A 27,939-nucleotide genomic window follows, 5' to 3' on the forward strand; every position below is an offset into this window, starting at 1 on the left:
TCTTTCTCTTGACAACTATTTTTGGTTTTATATTACTCGAAAAAAATTTTTTAAAGCGTAAAAAATCGTTCACTCTCGATTACCTTAATTACTAATTGTTATTTAATAAAAAAAAAAATAAATTCTATAATTTTACTTTATTTCAAAAATTTATCAACTAAAAAAAAAAATTTAATTTTTATAAATTTTTAGTGACCAAATTTGCCTCTTACATAAAGAAACGGCCGAAAAATATGAAAAAATAATTTTTTCGGAAGTTTCGGCTGGTCCATTTTGCCCCAGGTGTTATGCGTAGGCCTAGAAATGTGGAATTATAATAATTTTTTTTTAATTTGACGATAAAAATATGAAAAAATCACTTTTTCAAAATTTTGGGCTTGTCCATTTTGCCCCAAATGTCATGCGTAGGGGTAAAAATGCAATCAAAATTTCAGGGGGGCCGCTCTGTCCCACCCTCTCCTATATTAATAATGAAAATTTAATTTTGATTTTCTGCTAGGTGTATTCTCTTTTCTTAGATCATGGCAACCTCCGACGAAAGCATTTGGCAAATATCCACCAGAGCTGTTCAAAGCAATCTTTTGTTTCTATATAATTGTTTCCTACAAGTTTCCTTGCGCTGTACAATCGTTTTATTCTTGTATAGTACATGTACAGAACTATTCACTTAGACGTCACTAAAGTCAAAAGCAATATAGTGAATAGTCAATGTGCAAAAGTAAACCTTAAAGTGTTAATACTCATAGTTAAATAATAGTCGAAACATTTCAAGAGCACATTACAATACTTTTTACACAATCTTTTTTAAAGTAATATATCTATTGATTTATTTCCTTTCTTTTTAGTCTTGATAATAAAACGGGTAACTATAATATAATCTTATAGAATAGAGAATACTATTAAATTGTCATGCTGTATTATTTTGAATGGCAGAGCAGAGCATGAAAAAGCTTAAATGAGATATATAATATATACTTGTATGTATGTGGAGAGATATACAAGTGAATGTGTCGTAGATTTCTATTACCATTTGGTGCTGAACCACCTGAGCCCCAATACAACAAGCTCCAGTGTAGAGATGTGAGTTGTCTTTTGGTGACATGGGTTTTCTAATCTGCAACAACACTAAATCTTGATATACAAATATAGATATATATTTTTATGGTAGATTAAATTTAAAATCAACTTTATTATTTAGATATTACAAAATTAATGCCTATGAACTTATAATTATATACAGATGTATTCAAAATTTTTATTTTACTGAAAATAAATAGGGTAGGGTAAGATGGTCATCGGAATAGAACGACTGAAGTGAATGCGGAACTCTCTAAAACTAAATAAGTGAAAATTTCACTAATTGAAATAGTGATCTTAAAATTCACTACAAAATTAGTGATTTTGAATTAGATTCACTAACTCATTAGTGATTCCCCGGATTCTACAATGATTACTAGTGGCGCCTCGCTTAAAGACTTTTTATTCTATCATTGAATTATCAAATTCAGGGCAAAATTAATTACGATAATTTTTAAATACAACTGAACAGTATTAATTCAAGTAAGTTAATTAAATAAAACCTAATTTAGTTGCTAAATAATACATCTTGTTATTTTTTAATAGCTTTATATTTTTACTCCAACTTTTTTTACCGAACCTGAATCAAAACCATTATTGACAATAGATTCAGGTTATGAGTTATAATTATGATATAAATATTTACCGTATGAAAGTAATTTTAATTGTTAATTTAGTCGATCAAGTTGCTAAAAAAATTTTATAATCAATTACAAATAATAATCATAATAATAATAATATTTTGATACAATATTATTAGCAACGATACAATATTTTTCCAAATAAATCCTCGTCAACAAGTGAATTAGTACATTTTTGACTAATTCAATCAGTGAAATTTTCACTAATTCTATATGTTGTTTTTTTTACTAATTCAAAAAGTGAATAGTCACTAATTCATAGTCGTATACTTTGGACAATTTAGATTAGTGAATATTCACAAGTAATTCGTGGTTTTTCACTAATTTAGTTTTAGAGAGTGCTTTTACGCCGGTTACCCCGCTTTTACACCGATGTTACTCCGTTTTTACACCGGTTACCCCGCCTTTACACCGATTTTACTCCGCTTTTACACCGGTTACCCCGCTTTAACACCGGTATTTTTAACACCGGTGTAATTTTATTTTAACACCGGGCGGAGTTAAAATGAGTCCATTTTTAAACCGCTCTTTTTACAGTGTTGGAGTGAATGAGGATTGAAATAAAATCCAAATTTACTCCCGATTTTTTAGTGTCAATGATCAGCAGGTCATATAAAAAAAGAATGTATACATATATGTCTATGTAATTTTGAAAATGTTTATTTTAAATATTTTACGGAATTTCATATTTAATTGAATTAATTTTTATGAGTTAGATTTTAAATCTATTTTCATTTCGCAGTTAAAATATAAAATATAAAATTAAAGCTCTGTAATATTACATTAACAAATTTTATTTCAATAAATTAAATAAGCCATGAGGTTGCATAAAAATAGAAACAATATTCAGTGAAAATGATAAACGCCATAATGGAATTACAATAATTAAATTAAATACTTTATTTTAAAGCGATATTCCGTGTTATAGATCAAATTTAAAATAATAAAATCATATTAAAGACAACATGTCAAAATTTATTTAATAAAAACGAGAACGTAGTTTGTGGGATAAATTTGTCAAGATATTTAAATGCATTAATTACTAAATTTAAGTAATAAAACGAATTAAAAGGTTATTTCACACAAAAATTAAAAATAATAAAATATTATTATATCTGAGTAAAGTAAAGCAAGTATTTTCGTCCGGTAATTTATTCTCATCATTGTCACTCAGCCTCATCTCTCTACATTCACTTTAAACTCTTGCTCATAAATCATTGTTTTCTCACCGTTAAATTATATGGCAAGAAAATATAAACAACATAAATAAAAAACCACGTCCTGTACCAATAAACCTTAATTTAATGTCTATCTGCAATAAATAAAACACAACCGCTTGTTCTGCAATACATCAGACCGTAAACCTGGATAATGAAAATAAATTAACAAATAAAAAATAAAATATCGTAACTACTTTTAAATTGAAATCGCGAGCTAACCAATTATTATGAATACGTAAACAATACTTAACAAATTTAAATGCCAAATTAATACCAAGTACCTAAATAATGTACAAAGTGTAATTAAATTTATTGATTAATTAGTATAATTTAATTAGTTCGTATGTATAGGACATTAAATATCTGACTCGCGGTAGAAATGTAATATATTCTGGGGCTATTAAAAAAATGATAACTTTGTGAAAATGTTTATGATGTATAATATTGGTATATAGTATATATATATAAAGAAGAGGCGTTGTATGCAAACATATATACCGTGTATTCTCGGGGGTAAATGTCACAAGAGCGACATAAACGTCGGAGACACGCGAAAGCGGTCACTGGCAGCGCCGAGAGGCCAGAAAGGTCAGAAAAGGATGATGACTTTAGGTCCCATTGAGATTTAACCTGGCCCCCACTATCATTTTAGATCTTATGCAACCCAGACATTATATTTTATTACTTGTGAGTGTTAAGAATAATAAGCAATTCAAATTTTATTCTAAAAGTACTTTATCATTTTTAAAAATACACACGAATAAGAGGAAGCTGGACAAAACTTTGAAATTTAAAAATTTTCTACATCGCATTTTGCCCAGCATTACTTTGATAATAATAAGAATACCATATTACACTGATCTATTTCAACAATATTTATATACTTTTGAAAAATTTCATTATTTAGATCTCGTATAATTTTTTACTCGCTTTTCCAGCTTAAATGTACTCATCAACGGGATTTTATTCACGTTTAGCTATAAAATATAATCCCGGATTTAAACGATGAAAATAATTCATCACCCGGTGCAGAGAATTTTAATAATAACTGAAGGTTTTTAAATTTTCAGCTCGACTCGGCTATAGTCAGTTCATTATAGTTATTTTAAATATAGGGGAGGGTGGGGCAGAGCGGCCCCCCTGAAATTTTGATAAAAAAAAAAATTTTTTTTTTTCGACTAATTACTATAAATCCGATATGTTTGCGCATTTTTACCCTTACGCATGACATTTGGGGCAAAATGGACAAGCCCAAAATTTTGAACAAGTGATTTTTTCATATTTTTATCGTCAAATTAAAAAAAAATTAGTATACTTCCACATTTCTAGCCCTACGCATAACACCTGGGGCAAAATGGACCAGCCGAAACTTCCGAAAAAATTATTTTTTCATATTTTTCGGCCGTTTCTTTATGTAAGAGGCAAATTTGGTCACTAAAAATTTATAAAAATTAAATTTTTTTTTTTAGTTGATAAATTTTTGAAATAAAGTAAAACTATAGAATTGATTTTTTTTTTAATAAATAACAATTAGTAATTAAGGTAATCGAGAGTGAACGATTTTTTACGCTTTAAAAAATTTTTTTCGAGTAATATAAAACCAAAAATAGTTGTCAAGAGAAAGAAATACATTCTTAATGATGAAAACAATTTAAAAAAAAAAAAACGAAAAAAAAAATTTTTTTTATCACTTTTTGAAGGGGGGCCGCTCTGCCCCACAAAAAAAAAAATTTTTTCAGAATTTTGGCAAAATGTCCATAAATTTGTTCGAAATAGGACAAAAGTAAAGTGATCTTATGGTTGAAAGCCACAAAAAATAATAATTGGCTTAGGGGGTCGCTCTGCCCCACCCTCCCCTATATTTAAATTAATATGTTAACCAAACGTTTATATTTATATAACAGATGTGTTGAAAACAAAGACAAGAGCTAACATGATCTACTGTCTATTTGTTCTTGCAGATGTACCAGATCCACCGGGACGTCCTATCGCCACTAACTTCACATCACGCTCTGTAACAATCTCATGGGCTCCAAGCGAGAATTCCCACAACAATCCAATTTCACACTACATAATCAATGTCAGGTGAGTTGTGTTCCTCAGTCACGTTAAGTGAAATCTTATGTAATACTTATAAATTATTAACTTTATACACAGCAATAATATTACATACAAACTTAAATTTCCACATTGTACTTGATTAAACAAACTTGTTTAATATTTTATGCGCAACATACAATATATTAAAAATAACAACAACTCAGCAAAGTATATTTACTCAAGAGTCGGGCGTTCGATTACATAAACCACTACAAATAACCCTGATATTATCGTGCGGGCTTTGTTCTTTTCAGTACACGAAAAAAGTTAAAATGAGTTGGGTTAACTGCGTGCTTCTTTTCTCGAGTACCTTTACTGCTGGTATAGAATCCAGAGTGTAGGAGGTTTTTCTGGGTAGTCATGGGTGTGTGAATAAATAGAGATTCGGAAAATCTGAAAAAACTCAATTGTCGACAAGTGGTTGAAGAAAGAAAATCGGAACGGAATAGTGATGATGAAAGAAATGGAAATAACCAAACTAAAGAGACCGAGACAATTGCTGAGAAGGAAGTAGTCGAGTACTCTCTAAAACTAAATTAGTGAAAAACCACGAATTACTTGTGAATATTCACTAATCTAAATTGTCCAAAGTATACGACTATAAATTAGTGACTATTCACTTTTTGAATTAGTAAAAAAAACAACATATAGAATTAGTGACAATTTCACTGATTGAATTAGTCAAAAATGTACTAATTCACTTGTTGACGAGGTTTTATTTGGAAAAATATTGTATCGTTGCTAATAATATTGTATCAAAATATTATTATTTTTTTTTTTTTTTATTATTGTTAACAGTGTATAGCATATTTATGCCTTTTACACTTCTTGCCTTTAATCGCAATCGCTACCTTTTTCTATTAGTCTAGTCAACAAGTGCCTTTTTGACGAAAACCTGTTCAACCTCATCGAAAATTATGGTTTTGGTCTCATTCGATTCGAAATGGCATCTAGAAAAAATGTTCAACTGGAAAATTGGGGCTCGCAAAAATTGTAAAAGTTATAAACAATTTAGTGAAAAAAAAAAAAGGGTTTGGTTTTTTGCAAATATTTCGAAAAATATTTGAGATATCCAAAATTAAAAAAAAGATCCTTAAAGAGGAGGAAATTTCCTAAAAGATAGTCTTACCTCCCCGAATTGTACCGACAATATTTATAATTTTAATTTAACGGTGAAAATGGGACTCAAAACGGATAGCGGCGCGTGCACGCGCGTTGACCGAATCAATACTATTATGAATAAAAATAATTTTCACTGATAAAATATAAATATTAAGGAATAAAAAAAATTTGGTACTTTCAAAACACATGAATAAATAATAATTCGCCGAAAAAAAATTTTTACCCCGATTTTTCAATTAACCATGCTATTGTTAATTAGTTAATTTTTACCTGTTGAAAGTTTACATAAAAACCCTGATTATTTCAAAACTAAAAACCCAGAATTTTTTTCACTTCTTGGAGCTATTCTTGAAAGGGTTTAAAAAAGATCGCCATTGGAAAAATTTAAAAATTTTGATTTTTCACTTTTTTATTAACAATCTAAGACATTGAAAAATGAAAAACTTAAATAAAGCAATCAAGAAAATTTTTTTTTTTTATTTTTTTTATTAGTTTGTTTTTTTATCGCTAAAAGCTACATAACAATAATTTTTAAAAAATTTTTACTTGCATTGTTCAAATAATTGTTATAAACAAATGTCTTGCTAATAAGATTTTTAAAAAATTTTTTTTGGGAATAAGATGCTTAATGAAAATAATGATTTTTAAAAAAAAAATCGTTTCTTAAAAAAATTTATTTATTGCTCAGAAACGCATTTGCTAATTAACAATCTTTTTTTGTTGCTTAATATTAATATCAAGGAACCATTTTTTTTTTTAAAATCATAATTTATCATGTTCTCTTATATTATAGAAAAAAAAATTTTTTTTATTCATTTTTTATTTGTTTATTTAACAAACAATTTGTTATAAACAAATGAATTTTTATGCAATATTTTTTTTTAAATACTACAAAAAATACTAAAAACAACCATGTGTATTTTTTTTTGCGAAAAAATTTTTTTGTATTTTCTATATCATTTTTAAAATTATTGTACACTTGGACTTGTCGCTACCTTTCTGTTTTTCTTCAATGTTATTTAAATAACTTATAAATTATTAAAGATACGACTAGAACACTTCAAGCCTTATTTATTCTTCATTAATTAATAAACAAATTGAGCTTTTAACCGAAGCTCTAACTCAATTACATAATGAATTATGAATGAAAGTATTTATATAAAAAAAATTCTTTAATTTTTTTTTTTTAGTCTAAGCATTTTATGAACTACAAATAAAAAAAAGTTAAAGAATTTTTTTTATATAAATACTTTCATTCATAATTCATTATGTAATTGAGTTAGAGCTTCGGTTAAAAGCTCAATTTGTTTATTAATTAATGAAGAATAAATAAGGATTGAAGTGTTCTAGTCGTATCTTTAATAATTTATAAGTTATTTTAATAACAATGAAGAAAAACAGAAAGGTAGCGACAAGTCCAAGTGTACAATAATTTTAAAAATGATATAGAAAATACAAAAAAATTTTTTCGCAAAAAAAAATACACATGGTTGTTTTTAGTATTTTTTGTAGTATTTAAAAAAAAATATTGCATAAAAATTCATTTGTTTATAACAAATTGTTTGTTAAATAAACAAATAAAAAATGAATAAAAAAAATTTTTTTTTCTATAATATAAGAGAACATGATAAATTATGATTTAAAAAAAAAAAATGGTTCCTCAATATTAGTATTAAGCAACAAAAAAAGATTATTAATTAGCAAATGCGTTTCTGAGCAATAAATAAATTTTTTTAAGAAACGATTTTTTTTTTAAAAATCATTATTTTCATTAAGCATCTCATTCCCAAAAAAAATTTTTTAAAAATCTTATTAGCAATACATTTGTTTATAACAATTATTTAAACAATGCAAGTAAAAATTTTTTAAAAATTATTGTTATGTAGCTTTTAGCGATAAAAAAACAAACTAATAAAAAAAATAAAAAAAAAAAATTTTCTTGATTGCTTTATTTAAGTTTTTCATTTTTCAATGTCTTAGATTGTTAATAAAAAAGTGAAAAATCAAAATTTTTAAATTTTTCCAATGGCGATCTTTTTTAAACCCTTTCAAGAATAGCTCCAAGAAGTGAAAAAAATTCTGGGTTTTTAGTTTTGAAATAATCAGGGTTTTTATGCAAACTTTCAACAGGTAAAAATTAACTAATTAACAATAGCATAGTTAATTGAAAAATCGGGGTAAAAATTTTTTTTCGGCGAATTATTATTTATTCATGTGTTTTGAAAGTACCAAATTTTTTTTATTCCTTAATATTTATATTTTATCAGTGAAAATTATTTTTATTCATAATAGTATTGATTCGGTCAACGCGCGTGCACGCGCCGCTATCCGTTTTTAGTCCCATTTTCACCGTTAAATTAAAATTATAAATATTGTCGGTACAATTCGGGGAGGTAGGACTTTTTTTTAGGAAATTTCCTCCTCTTTAAGGATCTTTTTTTTAATTTTGGATATCTCAAATATTTTTCGAAATATTTGCAAAAAACCAAACCCTTTTTTTTTGTTTCACTAAATTGTTTATAACTATTACAATTTTTGCGAGCCCCAATTTTCCAGTTGAACATTTTTTCTAGATGCCATTTCGAATCGAATGAGACCAAAACCATAATTTTCGATGAGGTTGAACAGGTTTTCGTCAAAAAGGCACTTGTTGACTAGACTATATTCCCTCCTCTTTTTCATGCGGCTGTGGACCGACTTGTGCTTCTGTACTGCATCATTACGTGATGCCCTATACCCCACCTTTTTGCCGTGGGAGTATAGCGGCAAAGGGAAACCACAGAGAAAACCTTTTGCCAGTACAGCTGTCATTTTTCGGAGCAGGTGAAGTTCCAGTGATCGATAAAATTTCCATTTTTACCGATCACTGGCTCTTCAGTCCGCGCCTAGCGCACAGAGACGTCCGATCAAGCTCAATGCATGGCTAAGCGGTCACCCAGCCAAACAGTAACCACGCTCGGTGCTGCTTAACTTTGATGATCGCCCGAGCCACACATGAACCGATCGGCTGCCTCTGCCCCCACTATCAAAATATTATCATTATTATGATTATTATTTGTAATTGATTATAAAATTTTTTTAGCAACTTGATCGACTAAATTAACAATTAAAATTACTTTCATACGGTAAATATTTATATCATAATTATAACTCATAACCTGAATCTATTGTCAATGATGGTTTTGATTCAGGTTCGGTAAAAAAAGTTGGAGTAAAAATATAAAGCTATTAAAAAATAACAAGATGTATTATTTAGCAACTAAATTAGGTATTATTTAATTAACTTACTTGAATTAATACTGTTCAGTTGTATTTAAAAATTATCGTAATTAATTTTGCCCTGAATTTGATAATTCAATGATAGAATAAAAAGTCCTTAAGCGAGGCGCCACTAGTAATCATTGTAGAATCCGGGGAATCACTAATGAATTAGTGAATCTAATTCAAAATCACTAATTTTGTAGTGAATTTTAAGATCACTATTTCAATTAGTGAAATTTTCACTTATTTAGTTTTAGAGAGTAGTAAAGAAAAAAAAAATTTAAGTCTTGCGGAAGCTGAATTTAAAATTTGTTCTAATGAAAAATACCATTGCTAAACATGAATGTGCGGTTGATGATGATCATAATCCAGCAATAGCTTATGCTCTTGTAAATTTATATAGATCACAACAGTCGGCTGACGAGAAAAACTTGTCTTCTTATATATGTCCGACAGTTTGAGAGTTTGTGAAAAAGAGAATAATAACATAGAATGGGTATAAAAGAAAAGGATGACCGCGTCAAGTGGATAAGGATTGTAGACTTGATAAGCACCTTTTGTTCTTTCTTATACCATGCCTTTTAGTTTTATATCTAGTCTCATGACGTCTTTGGTCCTTTTACTTGTTGTTATCTCTTTTCATTCCGTTTACTACTACACACTCGACTTTTGTCATTTTTTGTCTCTTATGGCTACAGGGAAAAAAAAAGTAAAAAAATTTCTTCAATACTTGAGAAAATAAATAAAAAAGAAAGACTCGAGATCTTGAAAGATTAACCAAGGAATCGACTAGAACAATACCCGATGTCTTTTACGTAGAAACCTATTCTATGTGGGTAATAATTAAAAAAAAAAAATGTAAACGGTGATACTGTCAAAGCGAATGTGGTAAAGAAAAATTGAAAGCATAAAATAATTTTGGTAAAGATTAAATTTTTATCGGAAAATATAAAAGCGCTTTTTAAAAAAAAAAAAAAAAAGCTAAATAATGATAATAAAAATGAAATAGGATAATAAAATAAAACAATAAGACGAGATAGAGACGAAAAATGGAAAAAAAAGATGCTCTATTACGTTAGAGTTTCACAGGCGTAAAAATGTATATTTTAATACTTGATTAACCAAGCTCTTGTAGACTCGCTAGACGCTCATAGAGAAGAGTCCTTTTCAGAAAAGATATTCTTTTATCCAGGAATAAATTGACCATACTTAGACTAGAGCTTTTGCCAGAGATATTTTTAGAACAAAGAACGCCTTTATATATTATATATGCAAGTACATATGTATATAAAGGAATATAAAGTAAACAAAACATCAATTGATGAAAAGTCGTAGATGAAGAGGTGGAGTTTGGTTAAGTCGTTATTGGAAGGGCGTTTCTCGATGAGTCTGATCGTCGAACCACGAAAATTGATCGTAACGGAATTTCAATTTCGCGCATGACTACTACGTAGAGTGAGCAGTGATAAATATCTCATAAAAAAAAAAATTTATATCATGTTTTTAATTACTTTTAAAAAAAAATATTTTTTTTTTATTTTTATTTATTTATTTATTTTTTTTTTTTAGAGAATGAAAATCCAATGAAATTTTTCACATAACGTTTAAATTAAAGCATGGATCACGTCACTCTGAAAATATTCAGCGAGCTTTGGCGATTAACCGTCGAGCACATTCATCCATATTGAACTGGCACCCTCGAAATTAAAATACCTCTGGAGTTTCTACGTTTGCATTTTTCTTAAAGTTAAATAGAGTCAGAAATCATACAAAGTAACGACATTTTCAACCTCTTCAAGTATTCCCTTATTTTAGTCAACATTTTTTAATACTTAAAATATATAAAGCTGAGAAAAAGGAGGAACTTGAGTGGAAAAAAGTATCGTAAAGTTTTAATGAAAATTTTTCAGCCATATATAAATATTAAAACTTTTTATATTCATCCAAAAAATAACAAATATATATTATAAGAGAATTTATTATTATGAGTTGATATTACCCCAATGGCCTACTTAACCCCGGGTTCAAGGATATATCTAAGCCCAAGATCAATCTCACACAATTGTGGTAAATTACTATTTTTATAATTAACTTTTTTAGTGTAATCTTAGCTGATTGCCATTTAGCTGATCTAGTGAATTTTACCACATTGCCATAAACAAAGCAATAGTAGTAGCACACAGTTGCTAGGATTAACCCCAACCGCGTAAGGGAAACGATGATAGAGATAGCAAATCCACAGGGGGATTTATCCGGAGTATACTGTCGACTCTCGCCACTTGTTCTTGATACTCCTGCTGTATATAATTTTTTTTTCTTTTTCTTTTTTTTTTTACTTTAAGAGAGAAGCCAACCGCAATATATATCAACACATTTAATTTACTAACCAATAAAACGAGCGTAAACACGAAATATTACATGTTTTTTTTTTAAATATCGAGAAATGACTTTATTGCTCGCTAATTGATAGTTATTCAATGTTTATAAATATACTTCTGACATTTAACAATTTTTGTTTAACGAATCAATTTCACAAATACTATTTAATCGAAATTTAACCATTTTGGTAATTCAATATCTTTCAAATTTATACACTGTAAAAAGAGCGGTGTTGAAAATGGACTCGTTTTAACTCCGCCCGGTGTTAAAATAAAATTACACCGGTGTTAAAAATACCAGTGTTCAATCGGGGTAACCGGTGTAAAAGCGGAGTAAAATCGGTGTAATGGCGGGGTAACCGGTGTAAAAACGGAATAATATCGGTGTAAAAGCGGGGTAACCGGTGTAAAAGCGGAGTAATACCGGTGTAAAGGCAGGATAAACTGCGCCCGCTTGGAGTATTAACTTTATAGATTATAAAACACAAAAAATGTCAGTTCTTTATGAAAAGTATTAAAGAATATCATTTATTAACAAATATAGTGATCGAGTAAGTAAAAATATTCACAAACTAAAATATTTTAACACCGGTAAAGAATATCTACATCGGCTACGGCGTTATTTTAACACCGGTCTAAAACATTTACACCGGCGGCGGCGCTATTTTAACACCGGTCTAGAATATTTACACCGGTGGCGGCGTTATTTACACACCGCTTTCGGGGGTAAATTTAACACCGATAATTTTAACACCTACACCATTTGGACTTACCCCGGTGATTTTTTACAGTGTACTGACTAATACACTGTAAAAAGAGCGATGTTAAAAATGGACTCATTTTAACTCCGCCCGGTGTTAAAATAAAATTACACCGGTGTAGGAGGAGTAATTCACCGGTGTTAAAAATACCGGTGTTAAATCAGGGTAACCGGTGTAAAAGCGGAGTAAAATCCGTGTAAAAGCGGGGTAACCGGTGTAAAAGCGGAGTAATACCGGTGTAAAAGCGGGGTAAATTGCGTCCGCTTGGAAGATTAACTTTAAAGATTATAAAACACAAAAAATGTCAGTTCTCTATGAAAATTAATAAAGAATATTATTTATTAACAAGTACAGTGATCGAGTAAGTAAAAATATTCACAAAGTAAAATATTTTAACATCGGTAAAGAATATCTACACCGGCGGCGGCGTTATTTTAACACCGGTCTAGAATATTTACACCGGCAGCGGTGTTATTTTAACACCGGAGAATTTTTTTTAACACCGGTACAGAATATTTACACCGGCAGCGGCGTTATTTTCACACCGCTTTCGGGGGTAAATTTAACACCGATAATTTTAACACCTACACCAATAGGACTTACCCCGGTAATTTTTTACAGTGTATGGATTGACACATAGAAAAAAATTAGTAACTCGTATAAAATTATATAAGACAATAACATGACAATAATAATAATAGAAATAATAAGTCAATTTCCAATGAAACGTATGAATGGGGTGATGGGTGCTCATAGTAGCATGAAAACCACAATATCTCCAAGCTCAGCAGCACCAATAAAGGAATCGCAGAAGGGGCCTCACTAAACTCTCTACAGATATATACTTGTTGGAATTGTTTGGCAAAATGCCGAGAGAATACTACGTGGGCTACTCGGCAACTGAATCGAATTATACGCTCTGCGACATGAAGCGGAAGTGAAAAAGACATTTGTTTAACCACCGTGTACTCGCACCCACCCGAGTTAATGTAGCTCATCCAACCGCACATGGATTTTTCTTTGTATTTTTTTTTTTTTTTTCCTCTCAAATTCTATTGACGTTTACACACTGACTTAAGTAATCACCGATTTATATTTAAGATTAACTCGGCAAAATCAACTTATCGTTTCTACGATGTAAATAAATACTACTTAATATTTCGTACTCTGATTATCACAATATCTTTTTACAAAGAAAGAACTTTTATTAAAACTTGGTAATTTTTTTTTAATGCTCTTAAAGTAGCTCCAAGTATTTTAGATTGCAGAAAATTTTGTCGTGGCTTCAGAAGTTTTTCTTTCTTTTTATTTTTTTTAATGATTATTTGCCTTGACAGATTTATGGAGTAAAAGGAAAAAAAAAATAACAGTTTCTCCGTAAGTTATGAGTAGTTAAAGTAGTAAAGAAAATTTTTTTATAATTTATCGTTAAAATACAAAAGTTTTATTTTTTTTTTATTTTTTGTAATGTTTCAGAAATCGATTTTGACTTGATATATATATGTATATAAATGTATTGTCTTATATAGGGAAGAAGATATAGTGAGCTTGACGGTGATTATCCCCGACTGGTTGAGCTTCGAACGGCAAGTTCTCCAGAGGATTATCTCTCAGTCTCCTCAACCTACCAAGCTACCAAGCTACCAACCTACACACCCCTCTACCCTTCCACCACTACTCCTGTCGATATTTCAACGGTCTTATCTACTCCTTCGGGATATAGCTATTCGAATCGGTCCCAATCCTGTGAGCATTCCCATCTAAGGTACCTACCGTACATTAGCCGAATTATCAATGAATTGCCACCTCTGAAAATTGTCTGGATAATAGAATCAAATCGTCAATCCAATCGGTCTAAAGCTCTTTCAAGTCACTGCTGAAAGATTTTTAAAACAATTAAATCAATTTTTCCATTTGACTCAAATTTTTTATTAAATTTATTGAATATTCTCATAAAGCCCTTTTGCACGCCTCGGAAACGAAGCGGAGAGGTTGTGCTTTACAACCGACCTGTCAAGGTCACACGATTTCCACTCATTAAAGTGCATATATTTTTTTTCTATTACTCTTACACATTATGAAAAGCACATCAATATAAAGCTGAAACACTAATAAATAATCCTGATACTTTTTTTAATTTGTCTAATATGTATTATTATAAAAAAAAGTTCATTAAAAAAAATTTGTCGTGGACGTCCATTAGTCTGTGGTTAAAAAAAACGGCGTGGTACGGATATCTCGAGAACGACTTGACGAAACTACTTAATTTTTTTTTCAAAATTTTCAGAAATAAGCAAAGAAGGTTCCTTTCGAAAATCACTACTGTAGGCCTTCTCGTTTTTTTAAAAATAAATCATTACGGTTAAAACCGGCAATCTTACATGTAAACAAACACACACTGCCGCCATTTTTCATTAGAAATATTCTCCTTATTTATTTTTTTTTTTACTTTTATTACCGTATATTTACCATGGAAATTTCTATGGTAAAAGAGCGGGATATTCAATTTTATTCGAAATTTAACTTTTAAAAAAAAACATAACATGAGCGTTCGAGGCGTGCACTTTTGGATTTTCAAAATTTTTTTATTTTACTTTTTGACACGAAAAGCATATATACGTTTATGTAAGCTGTTATGCATACATCCTGCTATCGGAATGTATTAATCATATGAAATATTTTCAATACTTCTCGCGGATAATTAAATTCCAAAAAGCTTTTGTTGTGAGCTCAATAGCAAATAATTCACTAAAATTTAACTTATGTTCTATTTTTTTATTTTATTTTTGTTTGTTATTTATTTATGCGTCCACTGACCGGAACAAACATTAAATATTTAAAGAATCGAGACCGAGGAAGGAGATGGAAGCTAACCGACCGAGAAAATTCCTCAGAATATCATTAAGGGTTAAACAGAAAATACCACGTGAGCATCATATATATCACCGTTAATTAACAAAAGCTTCTTCTCCGAGCTCACTTAAGTATTCTTATTTTAACCCAAATACCAATAGAATTTAAAGTAACTAAATAACAAAATATCATCAGTAAATTCTACTTTTGAATTAGTAAATCAAATATGTATAAAACATTATCGGTAGCGGATGTCAAGTGTCATGTTAAAATTGACAAATTACATTTTCTTAAGCAGAATATTTTCCGCGAAAGCTAACATCAATTGAAATAAAGCGATCTCTATTATTATTATTATTCTAAAATAAATTTATAACTTCAGAAATTATTGATTACAAGTTAATGTTTTTTTCATGGAATATAAATTTAATGGACGAATGCGTGAATCGATTTAATTTTTAACAGAGCGTATAGTCCACCTTCAGTGTATGCCTCGATGAACCTAGTCATCCTATCGAATACAGAGGAGAACGGAAACGAGACATATTTCATAGGAAATATTCAATGCATACGACCCACATACCTGTATGAATATTTTTATATATCTGTCCATCATAATTTCCATACACATTTTACATATTGAAGTTTCCCAATGTGCTGTATATATATTTCAAAATGTTGAAATATCCAACGACCCATATAGCTAGATATTGAACAACTCTATAATCCTAATTCAATTTATTTTTTTTATTTTATCATTTTATATCTTGAAAATTTTTTTATTTCTTCTTTCTCACATTATTCTTACCATTGTTATATTCTTCTACATAATTTTTATACCCGTGAATCATTCGTTACACCGGCATTTCAAATTTCTTTCTTTTTTTTTTTTTTTTCTTTAATTTTTTTTTTTTATCTTTAACAATAAACCCACCAGAGAATAAAAAGCTTGCGGCTAACTAGAAAAGAGGGAGAAAAGGGAACACGTTAAATTTAACGAGTCCACCGTGAGGGGTCATAGTAGTAGAGGACTTAAGGTAAGCGGAAAAGGGTTAACCCAGAGGATGTTATCGGGCAGCTCCATAAATTCCCCAAGATTAGTCGTAGTTGCTCGTGAGCAACCTAGCCGCTATCATCTTTTCCTTTCTCGCATAACGTTAAATTAGAAAATTTACCTTAACCTAAGCTGCTGAAAAAATTAATTAAAAATCATTTTCATTAACCATTATTATTATTATTATTATTATTATTATTATTATTATTATTATTATTATATCACCAACATTACCGTTTAAAATTAAAATTTCCCTCCCAGCTTATTAATAACAACGATAATATATATGATTAAAATTATAATTGACGATGTGAATAACTAGAATATGGTATTAAGTATTAATGATAAATGTAATGGTCATACATATACAGTACAGAGTATTATATATATATGTATATAGCGGAAATTCATCTCGCGGTATTATTAAGTAATCTCTCAATAAACCTTTTGGTATAATACGAATAAGCCATTATCAAAAGACGTTAATTTTTAATAGCCTCGTAAATGATAGTTTGCTCGACGCCTGAAAATTTTCTCGCTACCACGGAGCTTAATTAGCGGTCTGCGTTTCTATTAATTACTCCAAAACGGATTACCTCGCCGACTCCAAGTCCACAGGCTAGTCCGATATGTCAATATATTATGTATGTGTACAGGTATATATGTATATATGTAGATGTATTCAATCCTTCCGTTATCCGTAATATAACATGTAACTAGCTTGATTAATATTAATTTATTGTAGTATCAACTGTGTATAGACAACAACAAATTCGATGATCTAAAATAATTAGTTGTATTTAATTAAAATATTAAAGATAGACTTTACCAAATATATATACGAAGTTTTAGAGAGGTGATTTTAATTTTATTTATTCTGGTGTTGTAATTAAAATAAGATGAGAATAAAAATAATTAATTAAATGGGGATATTGATGGTGAAAAAAAAATTTTTTAATTAAACTCAAGGGTTGATTAAATAACGTTAATTTTTTATAAAAATTGAAATTAAGAGTAAATTTGAAAACCTTAAGTACTGTTGATAATGCAAGATGAAATTGTCGGAATGACAGTTTCCATCCAATCTCAGTTTGGGAAGAAGAAGAAGAAGAAGAAGAAGAAGGAGAAGAAGAAGAAGAAGAAACCTGAATGACTATTAGTTAATTGAAGTGGGAAATGAGGATGAGAATTTAAAGGAAATAGTGCAAGACAGAGAATCATGACAAAGAAAGTTGTTGAGAGCGAGTTAGAGACTGAGAGAAAAGGAGAGTGTGCAATTGTTGCAATGAGTGAGATAGCAGGGGGGAGATAAAAGGTAGTGTGGAGAAGGTGTACAATGAATTGAAACTCGATAGTCACAGTCGCCGGAAACCAATTGTGAGTTCCGTTACAATGTATTAACGGAAAAGTGCCTGAGCATTTTCAGTCAGCACGAACAGATTCAGCAATTAGTTGTCTTCACCAGACACCAACTTCTAATTGGATCTCATTACGCGAAAAATAACAAAAAGATTTGATTAAACGGAATTTTAAAAAAATATAAAAAAATAAAATATATAACTACGTTGTGTACATTGTCAACTGCGGGGTATCATCCCCAACAAATGAAAAGGAAACACTTAACTGATCCGATATGTAAACGGATCGTCCATCAACGTCAGAGTAATCGTAGTATGCTAACTACCAGCTTGAACTGAGCTACTGTGGACTCTGTTTAATACGACAGCTCTGACAGATAGCCTCGAGTTATAACGGGGCGGATAATTCCTCCCCCGTCTGCCGTTCCACCCCCAAATGTAGACGGAAAAAATTGTCACATTAGTCAGGAGCACCTTCATTAGTGAGCCAAAGAATACACTTACATCTAAAAAGTAATATCGTTATTCATACTTTCATAAATCTTCTTTTACTGTGTCATCAAAAAATTCTTTTATGCTACAATTCTCCGCCTTATTATATTAATTTGTATTTATGGGATTGTACAAGAATAGAATAAAAAATAAATATCCCTTAAATTTATTGTTTATAAGCCGAATATCGCGGTCCGTGGATTCAACATTTACTGCAGTAACTTAAAAGAATAAAGTAAGAATGTAGAAGCAAATGCAAAGCCAACAAGTGTAAATACGAATTGTAAACATTGCATTAATAAATTTAACCCGGGTAGATTGGTATAACGGCGAATAGAATGCATGGAACAGCGGGAGTAAATGTGCAAGGTAAAAACGCTTGAGTAAAAGTATTTTGGTTGTATCTTAGTGAACTTTATCGGACATGCTTTTATAGTAGCTGTTCGTTGGGGCTTTCTACGATTCGTTACATAATATATGTTTATACACACAAACATGTCAGATAGAGAAACTTTTAAAACTAAAATCCATTTGCTGCATCTATATATATATAGACATTTAGTACAAATTGTGGTTCATGCTCACAATGCGGTTAGCAAAGTGACCTATATCGTTCAAGGGCTGACCATCATGCTCTAAATTAGCCACAAAACTGACGGTCCCCTGCGTATGGTGTTCAATATCGTTATCTATAAATGATTATTGGTAGTAGTTGCTACGGCGAATCTGAATTACCTACACCACTAAAAACAAATCCCATAAGACCTACTTTTTTCCTTTTATTTTTTATTACCCAATAAAATTATATTTTCAAAAATATTCTTTATTTACTTTTCATGTTATAAATTATTAGTTTTTTTTAATTGTTACAATCTTATTACTGTATTATTATATTTTTTAAGTCTGCATACATACATATAAATACATCTGTTAGATTCCTTTTTATTCATACAATTCTAAAATAGCCCGCGGGAAATACTTTAAAGGTGCAAAAGCGCCGAGGCATATAAATTTTAAAACGAGCTGACTATGAAGTTCGCGCGCGTAATTGTCTCCCCGAGGGAAACGAATATCTAGAGAATTGAAAAATGGGCATACGACCAATTCAACCATATTACTTTTGTAATAAAATAAAATAAAGAAAATACTTCTTAATATCGATACTAAACTATTTTAAATTTATTATGTATTTTGTTGTGTCTGACTTATATACTTATATATCAAAAATTAAATCCATAATGCAATAGTTGAAAATAAAAATAAATGATTTCTATTTATGTAAGACCTCTGTGTGAAAAAAAATTGACAAAGTTATTTTTGACTTTGATGTCAGATTTTCTTGTTTTACTCATAACTATTAAACGTATCATTTTACTTTATTTTGAATTAATAATAATACATGTATAAATATATTACTTAATGAAGCTATAACGAAAAACTTATTTATAGACACACATATTTCTGAAACTTTAGAGAGTGTACCAGGTAATTTTCAAATGAATCATTTTCACAAAAAAAAAGACCCAACCCAGGTAGAAAGTAATCAATGGAATTAGCTTGTATTAAGCTAATTTTATCAGTTTTAGCCTAAAATTAGCTAACAAACTATGGTTAACACAAGGTTAGTTGGTAACGCTTTGGATCGCTAACATAAAGCTTGCAGTTTTAGCTTGCATAAACAGTGACAATTCAGCTTACTATAAGGTTAAAAATATATATTATTTTTAGCTAGAATAGATTTAGTAATTTAAGTTTGAAAACATGTTTACAGACAAAAATATATTTTATTATTTTTTTTTTCTGTACACAAACATCAGATATTGGGCATTAAATGTATAGTGTTATATATATTTTAGAAATATTAAACAGTAAATGTTCTTTTATGGTTGTCATTCATCGTTTTAACAGTAATATATAACGTAATCAGTTTTATGCTTGTAATGTAACGACGTTCTAAAAAATTCAAATTTTTTTATTATAAACATTGATAACTTGTGATTCAATAAATTAAAAAATTAAAACTTACGTACTTAGTAAATATTTTTCTTTATAAATGTTGCAAATAAAATTGAACTCATTTATCACTTATAAACAATAACAAAAACTCCTAATTAACCTCAAACTTCAGTTTTCAATGTACGCTTGGCGTAATGTAAGCAGATAAGGTAGTTTTCAGTTTAGAATCCAAGCTTAAGACGAATCTTATCTTACGCGTGGAAAAAAAGTTAACAGAAAGGTATATTTGGAGGTTAGTTACACTCTGAAGACTTGTCATAGAATTCATTCTAATAACAACCTAGAATAAAGCTTACAAAACAAGACTTAGATGTTAAGCTAAAATAAAGCTATTTTGAAGTTTCAAACTTGTCCGACTAAGACAATTTTCTACCTGGGAAATTATTAAACAAAACATGTCATTCGATGCGTAAACTTATTATTTATCGAATGAAATGTTCCTCGTTCGGAAATTGCTGTTTATATCTGAGAACAGCTCATTTGAGATTTCCATTTGCTAATGTAAGTGCAACAAGGACAGTTCCGTTTGTTCACATGTGTGTGAGAAAGAGAATAGATGGCACATTCTCTTAAATTCTTTACAATAAAATAAACAAGCTTTTTTATTATCTCGCGATAGACGTGAGTATTTCGGTAAAATTAAAAACTAAAAATAATTGACAAAATAAACGAATTATTAAAATAAATTGAATCCCTATCCTCACTCAGTCAACGAAATGTATAGCAATTACTTAAAATAAACTTTTATAAAAAAAAATTCAAGTCTACTAAAATACGTGTTATATAAAATATAATATACTGTTATTATAATTATTATTATTTTTTAACGATAAAAAGTTTATTCTCTAAACGGGCGTGTAAATACAAGTTGGTAAGTTATATAAATAATAATCGTAGTTTAACCCCGAACGGAGGAACAATTAAACAGTATAACGTAACTGTTGGAACGTTAGTAATACAACGGGCACGAAACGAGACACATTTTCTGCGCTAGCATGAGCTTTATCGTGAATTGTACTTATAACCCATAGTAGAAAGAATACGGTGTACGTGCCCTCCATTATTTATATCTTGCATGTCCCACTGATAAGCCGCGACATTCACCAATTCATGGTAATATTTAACCGTTTATTTTCACTACTTTATTCTTACCTACTTCTTAGTACCTTCCTACATGTTACATGTCTGTTATATTATTTTTATTTACATAAATAATAAGACTTACACGGAAAGAAAATTATGGGAAGCTTTGCTATGCATTATGGGAATGGTTCCCATAATGGTATGGGAATAGTACCTATACTACTATAGGGATGGTTCCCATATATTATGGGAACCATCCCCATAATAGTATGAGAATAGTTCCCGTATCATTATGGTAACCTTTCCCATATCATTATGGGAACCATATATGAACCATTATGAACCATATACTATTCCTATAATATTATGGGAACTATTCCCATAATGTTATGGGAACCATTCCTATAATATCATAAAATTTTTTTTTTGCACAATAGTGTAGAAATTTCCCAAAATTTAAATTTTCTTGAATGTTTTGTGCTGACAAAAAATTCTTGTTAAAAATTTTAATGTTTTTTTGCCAAATACGATTTTTTTTTCAATGTTTGAATTTTTGTTTTTATGTTTAATAATATTTATGTGTATTGTAGAAGTGATTACCACACTTCTTTAAATTAATTTTTTCATGATAATATGGGAACCATTCCCATAATATTATAGGAATGGTTCCTATAATAGTATGGGAACTATTCCCATAATATTATAGGAATGATTCCCATAATGGTATACGAACCATTCCAATTGCATTATGGGAACCATTCCCATAATATTATGGGAATAGTTCCCATACTATTTTAGGAACCATTCCCATAATATTATGGGAATGGTTCCTATAATTTATAGGAACCATTCCCATAAATTATAGGAATGATTCCCATAATATTATAGAAAGTATTCCTATAAATTATAGGAACCATTCCTATAAGTATAGGAACCATTCCTATAGTGTTATGGGTATCATTCCCATAATTATAGGAACTATTCCTATAATTATGGGAAACATTCCTATAATTATAGGAACCGCTCCTATAATTTATGGTCGTAATTCCTATGATGGTATAGGAAAAAATTTTACAAAATTATGGGAACCGCTGCCATAATTTTCTTTCCGTGTACTCATATAATAATAAATGATAATATATATTAACAAAATAGCAGTCTAAGCTCTTATATTTTGGTATAAACTAGCAGTTGCAGTGTGATATGAAGCTAAAGTTTGTTAAGGAAATTCAAACCGCAACTATTAATTTAGCGGTGAACCCAAGCAATCGTAACGTCAAAACTTCACCCAACAAATGCCCGCGATTAATTTAGCTCATTAACTTTTAATAACGTTAACTACATTATGAAGGTGTCAACAGCCATTTATACTTATTAATTATCTGCATACTTGATAACTTATAATTTTTAAACACAAAGTTGTTTCATTAAGCAGCACAAGTTAATTTAAATATTATGTTTCAGAGTTGGAGAAAACGGTCCCTGGGATCATCAGGAAATAGTTACGTCAAATAATGACACTAAATACTATATGGACAATCTTCTGCCATTTACGTCTTACAGTTTTCGAGTCACAGCTGTTAATGCCCGAGGACGTAGTTCTCCTAGTGTTTCATCTCATTATATTACTACATTACGAGAAGGTATAACCTTTTAGTATACCATTTAACCCTTAGTCTTACAACATAACTTTTATCACTAACAAAGTAGTCGAATTATCAAATTGTTTTTTAAAATTTCTATGTAAAAACTATCCGAATTCAAATAAGAAACCGAGCGGGATTTTCTAAACTGTGTAGTGAGAATGTAAAAGCAGTGTTGAATTTTTCAAAAATCAAATTGGATAAGCGATAGGAGCTTTGCTTAAAATAAACAGATTGCAAATCCCAGATTTTTTCTTTTTCTTTTTAGCACACTTTAGTTTTTCGAAATAACAATTGTTTCTACTACTACAATTCTTTATTTGCAGTAACTATTTATTTTAGTGTTTTCAAAAATTTTTTAAGTATTTCAGTGCGGTGATAAATATATGCTGAGTAAACATCAACAAATTTCTCAAGATATTTCACTTTACTCATCAAATCGACTTTATTCATTATATGTAAAAGTATATATAGAGTGTGTGTATGTGTGTGTTTGTACTAAAGCTGCACATTTACACGAATAGTGATATATATTCTCATTTGATTTAGACAGATAGTTTTGGTTGTGACCTCTAGAATTAGACGCTATATCAATAGAGAGTAACATACTTCATCTACAAGTAACACGATTCATACAACGAAACCCATTTCCTCTTCGTCAATATTGACAGATGTCTGTTCGTACATCGCGAATACTGTGTAAATGTCTATGTACATGTCAATTCTGTGTGTATGTATATATATAAAGTGTGGTTCGGTGTGAATAACACATGGAATATGTATAATAGAGAAAACAGCTCGAATTTCAAGTAGTATAGAAACAAGAACACTTTATGTAGTTGAATTTAACCACATGTATTTACCGTTATAATTAATATATGAAACTTTTTACAAAGCAATCGATAAATTAATGCATCAGACAAGATTCAATAACGTTTATTTTTGTTTAAAATTTTAGCTCCAGCAGGTAAACCGACAATCGTAACAGCTCAAAACATTTCAGCGACGGCTATTCTGATTACGTGGAAACCACCTAGTCTAGATACACTAAATGGTGAATTTCTCGGTTATCGTATATCCTATCGCCCTAGGCGGAAAGGAAGTGACATCAAAGAGATTTACATACGCAATCGAAAAATAGAGGTAAGCTTCAAAGCAATATATTCATTGCAATTTCTGTGTGATGTTGAATTCTCAACGATTAACGTGAATCTACTGAATTTCAATTTCAGAGACATATTATTCAAAACCTAGAAACGTATACACAGTATACAGTTTGGTTGCAAGTATTTAATCCCGAAGGTACTGGTCCCAATACGTCTGTCACAGTTATGACCGACGAAGGAAGTAAGTACTAATTTAAATACACAGTAAAAAATATTGTGTATCTGTGTTAAAAACGGTCCGTGTTAAAATTTTTGTGTTGATTTTTTTGTGTCAAATCAACACAATTCTTTGTGTTACTTAAAAATTTTTAATCGATTTACTCTTCAACACTTTAAAAGTGTTACTTAGTATAAAAATCGATATTATCAACATTTATTAAGTGTTACTTTAACATCAACACAAAAAAAGTGTTGAAATTTTAACACAAATTTTGTGTTGAAATTCAACACAAATAGTCTGTGTTGAAAAATAACACAAAAATTGTGTGGACCGTTTCTAACACACAGATTGTGTTGATTTTTTTGTGTCAAATCAACACAATTCTTTGTGTTACTTAAAAATTTTTAATCGATTTACTCTTCAATACTTTAAAAGTGTTACTTAGTATAAAAATCGATAATATCAACATTTATTAAGTGTTACTTTAACATCAACACAAAAAAAGTGTTGAAATTTTAACACAAATAGTCTGTGTTGAAAAATAACACAAAAATTGTGTGGACCGTTTCTAACACACAGATTGTGTTAATTTTAACACAATATTTTTTACTGTGTACTAATTATCATTCTTAAGAACTCAAATTGTTTTATTATCGATTTAGATAATTCATATTGTCTGTTATCTATTTATCGATTAGTTTTTTATTTTTGTCTATCGCTCAAGTCATTGGCTTAATAAATCTCTGAGTAAACAACACATCGATACGGGGGTAGTGACCCCGAGGTGAACTAGAGGTCACAGAATAAACTACATATATTCAATTTAATTCTATTGGGAATTCCCACTTTCTCATATGGTATAAAAAATATGAGTTTGTTGCCGTGAGTCGGTAAGGTCGATAAAAATGACATTTTCTTGCTTGCCGCTAAAAGCAGATTTTTATCCAAAAACATACCGACTGTTGATCCATCAAAAACACTGAGATTTTTTTATTTTTCAAATTTCTCAGAGCATTAAAATTATTACAGAATATTGATAACGAATAATTGAAAATTAAAAAGTTTGAATAGTAATTATAATTAATTATTAAAAGTTGAACTATGTGAATAAATAAAAACTGGAGATTATAACAAAATTTGACATAAATTAATTAGATTATGTCTGTAGACAGACAAATAAATTATAAATACACAATAAGATATTCATGTCTGATCGATTAATTAATTTTTTTAATAATTAGGTCGTCTGTGTGATTAATAATTAATGTAATTTTTCAAAATTATAATATTTAGTGAATTTAGAAACTATGGAGATTCGAGATTTTCATTTATAAATGACCAAAGTTATGCGACCTAGTCATCGCTATTATTAAAATATAATTAGTTGAAACTAAGTAATTAGTATGATGGTTAGAAATGAATTAAGTATAATTAAATAACAATTTTTTAACCTATTTATCAAACAATTAAATCATAATTTTTTTAAATATTCTTGTGGAAAAAAAGCGATTCCATAAAATTTATCGACTTGAAAATTATAGGGGAGACCGGGGCAAGACGGCCCACCTAAGCCGGTTATTATTATTTGTGGCTTTTAACCATCAAGTCGATTTACTCTTGTCCAACTTGAACTCAATTCACCAAAATTTTGGTGAAGCTCCTGAAAAAAAATTTTTTTTTTTGGGGCAAGACGGCCCCCTCCGAAAAAAAATGAAAAAAAAATTTTTTTTTTTTAATTGTAAAAAAATTTCCCGCGTAACAAATGTTTATATTTTTCTCTTCAACAACTGTATTTACTTTAATATTATTCGAAATAACCTTTTTTGATATAATACGAGTCATTTTTTCACTTCTGTAGAAAATTGATTATTGGTTTTTTTAACTTTTTCAAATGCTCTATTTTAATCGAAATCCATATAATTAACCAAAAAATGATATTTCTATTAAATTAATCATGACTAGGTTATAATACTATGAAATACATTTTCTTTTAGAATTTTTGAGTGGTTCATTTTGCCCCAAGTTTTACGTATCGGGCTAAAAATGAGTAAATAATATAAATTTGTGATAATCAAAAGAAAACAAGAAAAAAAAATTTTTGGTTAATTTTTGAGGTGGGCCTTCTTGCCCCAGGTGGGCCGTCTTGCCCCAGTCTCCCCTAAATATTCAAAAAAAATTTAATTAGTGCTGCAGTAAAAAATGAACAAAGATAAATAAAATAAAACTGTAGATTCAGTCTTCAATTACCGTAATGACAACTTTCATCCAGCAAAAAATAAATAAATTGGTGTAAAAAAGGAAAGTATCGTGGTCCTCAAAACTGCAAGTACGTTACTGCACAACGATGTCCTTTCTCGGATTTTCTTTTCACTGCTCTCGTCTACAACTATATATACCTAACTAAACAATAATCCCAACAACCAACCATTGAACCTTTATTTCCAGTCTCACGACCCACCTCATTGTTCCCACTGGAACAACTTCCAACAGCTTACTCCCTTTTTCTACAACTCAGTTATCCTGGGTTAGTTCAAGTCTTCAAGTTTATGCCAGGAAACAAAATTACACATTTAAAAACTTATTTCAAATTATCAAAAATCATCGCTAATAATTTTTCAAATCACTACTTTTACTGTACAGTGGAAATTAGTAGAAAAATTTCAAAAAAATATACTAAGTTGTAAAAGTCGATTTGAGTATCAGCATATCTGTTTCGTTTCATGGTTTCAAAATCTGTACTACTGATATGACTATTTAAAAATATGAATAAATTATAAAATGTCTGTACGCAAATGCTAAATATCTTAATTCGAAACTAAATATACATTATTAGTATAGTTGGTATAATTTGACAGATACGTGGGCGCGTAAAATTTTATATATATATATATAATTAAGTATACACCTTTGCAATTATATATATATATATATATACATATATTATATGTGATTGTAAATGTGTCAGAAGTGCGCCCGCGCTCAAAGTACAGTAGTATGAGTACATAAAATAGTAAGTGTGCGGCAGTGTGCGCTAATCTACATTGTGTGCGCGTTCTGTGCGCCGGTCGATTACCACAGCCGGAGCTCTTGTCGGCTGTGTGTGCCAGTGTGTGCTGTGCTGGGATATATATTCTCCGATTAAATTCAAAAGTAAAGGGGAAAAAGTATCCGAGCATAGCGTCAGTATCCGCACATGTGTTAATGCTAACAACAAAAAGATAAAATAAAAAAAGTATTTTAAATCCATAAAAATGTGAATTTCTAACCGTGATAAAATTATTTTTTCACCATACCGCGATTTGATTTTTAAATTTTTATACTACAAATTCATAGAGTTGGTTCTTTATTTGAATAAACTTCGGTCAGTGACTTGATAATTTGATTGCTGCGATGACTCAATGATCTGTTGTACTGCTGATAGATCTAATAATGATAATTATTATTATTAAAACAGTTTAATAAATAATTTAAATAAATAGTTAATAATTTTTGTGCACAGTACAGTGTGAGCTTTGGAGTATTTATTCAAATAGTTTGATATTTATCAGTGATAC

At 29.5% G+C, this 27,939-nt stretch overlaps 1 protein-coding gene and 2 long non-coding RNA genes across 6 annotated transcripts in view; 1 reads left to right on the forward strand and 2 right to left on the reverse strand.

Moving 5' to 3' along the window:
* Window positions 1-27,939, reverse strand: part of LOC130666680 (uncharacterized) — a 349,416-nt gene that overhangs the window by 276,252 nt on the left and 45,225 nt on the right. The gene's annotated exons all lie outside the window — the stretch shown is intronic.
* LOC130666670 (tyrosine-protein phosphatase 99A-like) overlaps window positions 1-27,939 on the forward strand; it is a 159,939-nt gene that overhangs the window by 113,508 nt on the left and 18,492 nt on the right. For 2 of the 4 annotated variants that reach the window (XM_057467867.1, XM_057467868.1), the window contains exons 3-6: window positions 4,900-5,023; window positions 22,881-23,059; window positions 24,018-24,202; window positions 24,292-24,406. In XM_057467867.1, the coding sequence (XP_057323850.1) occupies window positions 4,900-5,023; window positions 22,881-23,059; window positions 24,018-24,202; window positions 24,292-24,406 (603 nt within the window). Of the gene's footprint in view, window positions 1-4,899; window positions 5,024-19,909; window positions 19,939-22,880; window positions 23,060-23,715; window positions 23,759-24,017; window positions 24,203-24,291; window positions 24,407-27,939 lie in introns of those variants that run through there. The other 2 variants (XM_057467869.1, XM_057467871.1) reach the window with 2 other exon arrangements.
* On the reverse strand, window positions 840-27,803 carry LOC130666676 (uncharacterized). Its single transcript, XR_008989726.1, has 3 exons — window positions 27,679-27,803; window positions 26,633-27,589; window positions 840-1,114 (listed from the first exon to the last, which is right to left on the reverse strand). It is a non-coding gene; the product is annotated as an uncharacterized LOC130666676 (long non-coding RNA).

Source organism: Microplitis mediator, chromosome 4, assembly GCF_029852145.1.
Source record: "Microplitis mediator isolate UGA2020A chromosome 4, iyMicMedi2.1, whole genome shotgun sequence".
Lineage (NCBI taxonomy): Eukaryota > Metazoa > Arthropoda > Insecta > Hymenoptera > Braconidae > Microplitis > Microplitis mediator.